This window comes from Mesitornis unicolor, unplaced genomic scaffold (genome assembly GCF_000695765.1).
Source record: "Mesitornis unicolor isolate BGI_N332 unplaced genomic scaffold, ASM69576v1 scaffold48612, whole genome shotgun sequence".
Classification (NCBI taxonomy): Eukaryota; Metazoa; Chordata; class Aves; order Mesitornithiformes; family Mesitornithidae; genus Mesitornis; species Mesitornis unicolor.
In genome coordinates this window covers 17,800-22,434 of record NW_010172187.1, presented here as the reverse complement: position 1 = coordinate 22,434, position 4,635 = coordinate 17,800, and the positions used below count along the sequence as shown (strand labels likewise).

At 42.0% G+C, this 4,635-nt stretch overlaps 1 protein-coding gene across 1 annotated transcript in view; it reads right to left on the bottom strand.

The window, feature by feature from the left end:
- HUNK (hormonally up-regulated Neu-associated kinase) overlaps positions 1-3,994 on the bottom strand; it is a gene marked incomplete at its 5' end in the record, with an annotated part of 36,075 nt that extends 32,081 nt beyond the window's left edge. The window contains one exon of the mRNA XM_010180293.1: positions 3,702-3,994. Within this exon, the coding sequence (XP_010178595.1) occupies positions 3,702-3,994 (293 nt within the window). The remainder of the gene's footprint in view (positions 1-3,701) is intronic.
- Positions 3,995-4,635: the final 641 nt, after the last annotated feature.

Below are 4,635 nucleotides of genomic sequence, written 5' to 3'. Positions count from 1 at the left end.
GGGAAAGAGATCATGGAAAAATATATAAACTCCGCTCAAAACCTCAGGTTTTTTTGTGCGTCTTTCAAACTCCTGATCTGCTTTTAATTACAAAATATGCTGCCACGAAGACAGAAAAAGGGGGAATACAGAAAGCTATCTCTGCTACCAATACATTATTTAATTCTTTTCTTTGACATCCTGACAGTAATTGCACTGAATGGGATTGAATTTTGTTAAAATTACTTTAAAAGGGTTGTTGAGAATTTCCTGTGGGATGCAGTGGCAAGCACCAAGGCTTTCACTTCATTTTCTCTGTTGTCCTTACACTCCCAAGGGGCTTATTGTTCATCTTGCTTTTTGACAGCATGAAGGCCTATGTAAACACCCTCCAAAAAGAGAAAGCTTCACCAGATACTGCCATTTGGGTTTGTTTTCCTCTGTCAGAGGGAAAGATAAATATTCCTACCTGATTCACAGCTGGGATTGTTGCAAGTATATTTTTAGCAACCAACCAGCTCTTCTGATAGAAGGAGTGAAACACAAATGATTACACAAAATTATAGATAGAATAGTGGCTTTTTTATTTTTTCAGCAAGCAGCCAAGGAGTTCTGAACCTTGGACACCCCTCACCGAGGATGTAGCTCCTGCATGCAGGAACTTGCAGTCTTCATCCATCATAGTAGACTAAATATTTATAATTTAAAATATATCTATACAGTCAAACATGAGTTTTGGGGTTTTTTTAACCTCTCTAAATAAAATGAGGTTTCTTGAAAATTTTTAATTTCAGGTTGTTCACACATCAGTGCCTCTTAACAGAAGCATTTCCACTGAGTTATGGGTTCCAGCTCTTGTCCAAAGATCAGAATGCCTTCCTGACGTGCCAAGTCTTGATTTTAAGTCATGAAGCTCAGGCAGTAATATTCATCAAGTAATGTAAGCAAATTTCATGCAACTTATTTCATCTGGCTTTCTTCAATTCTGAGTTACAGACTGAGTAAGTCATCTACACTATTCCCCAAATAATGCAGACAAAACCAACTATTTTGTAATAAAATAGTCAGGGAGCACTTTTTCAATGTCCTGCCCCATTCAGTGCAAACGATGAAAGCATTTGGAGAGAGACAAACAGTAGACTGCTTTCCGGCCTAGGATGCTGTGTTTTGTTTCTCACACAGTGAATGCAAACACCCACAGATCACCACGTAGATGAAAGTGCTCTTATTTTTACCTGCTTTAAAAATAACAACAACAACAGAACATTGCTATTTCATCCAAAGTGAGAATGAATCAGACTTCTGTACTATTTTTTCCCCCTCCAGTTGCCAATTAAGTAGTCTGTTTCTAGAGTTGCCACAGTCAAAAGCCTGAGATGCTGAAGGACAACTCCTGGGGTCACTATTATTTTTTCTCCTTCTCTTGCTCTTAGAGAGCCAGAATAATAAATCAGGATCATGCCACCAGTGTTTTTCCTGCATCTCTACACACTTTGTTTGCAGAGTAAGTCAAGACATTGAATGGTTATGCTAGAGACAAAAACTGCAGATACACTGCCTGTGATTCTGTCAGATTTTATCAGTTTAAGCACAATTGGACCTGTTCATTACCCGGACGGAAGACTCTCAAGAACAAGCTCTGTATCATGCCATGATTTGAGAAATAGGGTGGATAGAGTACACTGCCTTTGGGGTAAGGACTAATTCAGTGCCACAGGGCTGGACAGACAGAGCTCAGCTGCCAGACGCAGCAGTGCATGTCAGTATTCTCAGGGCTGCTTCCTCAAAGGTCCCTCATGCTTCAGTGTCTGTGAACTGCACTTATGTTCACTGAGACAGCAGAGAGAAAGAAGGGGTGAGGGCCAAAAATGCTGCGAGCATGCAGCATCCATACTGGAGCTTGGGCTCACATTCTCTCTGGACCCCAAAGCCTTGCCTTTGTCCCACCACAGTAGCCTGTTGATTCTAGCTTATACCTAGTGAACAAGCCACTTCTGTACAAAATGTGGGTTTGAAGCCTCTTTGAAAAAGAAAGGAATCAAAGTCAAGCCTATCAACCCCCCCAGAAGGGCTTCAGCCACCATGCAGAGGGTAAATTTTTCAGGAAGAGGACCTGCGGCTGCTGAACTCAATAATGCTGCTAAAGGCTAAATATGTTCATCTGTTCCTGCCAGGTTTTCCTCTGCCCATCTCAGAAATGTGACCTTTTTCCTTCCTCTCTCTTTGTACATTTGGGTATCAATTGATTACTGAAAGCAGTAAGAAGACTTCTTCCTTTTCCATGCCTCAAATTTTGGGGTTAATAATTTAAAGAGGTCAGCAGTTTAGCTACTGCTAGAGAACCTACAGAATAGACGTGGTGGCTGCTCAAATATGTATATTACAGAAATTTAGCTTGCACATAGCACCTATCCCTCACGGATCACAGCGAACACGCAGAGAGATTCAAGAGAAACAAAGCAGTTTTCCAAGTGTATGGAGTTCCACCAAGCCAGAGGCACCCAACAGTGCTGCATAGTGGTAGGCAGCTCAGCACACAGCTGCGCACAGCTGGAAGAACTGGCTGTGGGCTGCCTTCAGGCAGTTTGCCAGCTGCCTGCACTATGTGCCTGCATAACCTAAGAAGATAGGGCCTACACAACTTGCTCAGCATCATATGGGAAGTATGTGGGAGTCCAGACTTAACACCCGTTGGCTCAAATTTAGCAAATGGAGCCTCCTCCTTAGACAATACCCTATAAATACACCTGAGAACAGAAAAGCACGCATACTGGCTCAGACCAAAGGTCCATCGTCCTCCTGTCTCCATAGCAGCCAAGAACATATAACCGGAGAAAGGAACGGGGACAGGCAATCACGTGTGGTACCGCCACCTGTACTCTCTCAGCCTCTACCACTTGCTGCTCAGGGCCTTCAGGCAGAGGTAGCTACTCCTTATGCAGCAACCCCCTGCAGACTCCTCTCTGATGAACTGGTCTTATTTCCCCTTAAGCCCGAGTAAACTTTTAACTCCACACCATTCTCCTCCTGCAAGGAGATCCACATCCTGCTTATACACCAATTAAACTAAGGTTCTAAAGAATGAAAGCGATGTATCAGAACAGCTCTGGATCTCTCCTGAGAAGAAACTGAGAGATGAACTGAATGGCTGCATACTCTGCATTATACTTCATGGCATTCAAACTTGCGAGGTCCTCTCGAGGTAACATAACCAGCAGAATGAGCAGAGAGGCAGAAGCAAGGGACTCCTGTGGTCCCATTCAGGCTTCATCCCAGCTGTGTCACTCTGAAGCTTTGGGCAAATCAGTTCATCTGCCCATACTGTTGTACTTCCACCAGTAATACAACAGACACAACCATCTCCTCAAAGAAATAGTGAAATGATTCACTGGTTAATGTTGACACAGCGCTTTGAAGATGCAAAATAGTGCTACTTGTAGGAAATGAGCCCTACTTTTGCAAAGCACAGTCTTATCTTTAAGGATGTGGAGTCAGCACAGCCCCCATGTGCTCACCTGAAGCTACATACTTACTTAAGTGCTTTCCGCAGATACTTTTTGATATCTACAATATGAGCATCTAAACGGTATCACAAAGATTAGCCAAAAAAGATGTCTGGAACATGTTTTTAAGAGGAACACTCCTTACTATACAAATAAATGTCAAAATACCACTTTGAGGTTCTGAGATAAATTTTAACCAGAGAAGGTTTTTAAGGTTACCTGTGAACTACTCCCGCCCGGTGAAGATGCTCAACTGCCAGGATAAGCTGCCGGATATATTTGCGTGCTTCATGCTCCTCGAGCCTTTTTTTCTCGTAGATCTTGTGCATCAAGTTGCCACCGGGGCACAGCTCCATGACAAGGTAGTAGCTGTTTTCAGTCTCCAGTATATCCAGCAGCTGAGCAATATTTGGGTGGCGGATCATTTGCTGGATCTGCCCTTCCCGACGCAGATTCTTGGTGACATAGGTGTCCTTCTTGGCTCTTTTCTTGTCAATTACTTTCACTGCCACCTAATGAAAAAACAGAGGAGAGGGGGTTGTTAGCAGTCACATCGATGATTTATTGCTTTAACCTTGTACAAACAACCTCAAAAATTTTTTTTCTAATAAAATAAAACCAAAGGATGTCAGTCTTAACTGATACACCATGATTTCAGGCACAACTGCCTCGGTCAGAGAAACAGCTGCTTTTCCAACTCCACCCTCTACACTGATTATTTCTTTCCCATTGTACAACAACAGATAAAAGGTACTGCAAGGAAACAGATAACAAAGGGGAAGAGACAATCTTGTTACCCATACCCAAACACTTAACACAATTCATGCTGGATGGTTATCTCTTTTTTTTTTTCTCAGAAAGTCTTCAGTTTGGCATTTACATGTAAGCGTCAATTTTGGCCGTTCCTAGCTTTCAACATATAACTTCGGATGATATGGTTAAGTTTCCCAAACTATAGCCAAAGGTTAGATTTGTGTTATTAAAAAGAAAAAAGAATAAGAAAATGAAAATTATTCTGGTATCACTCTCCTGGCACATTTCATTTCCCTCTTTTAAAATGTACATGAAAGATGATCCCCTCTGCAAAATCCAACAAAGCAAAGCTTTTTTTTTAATTATTTATTTTTTATTACAAGCCCTCAGTGGCACAACT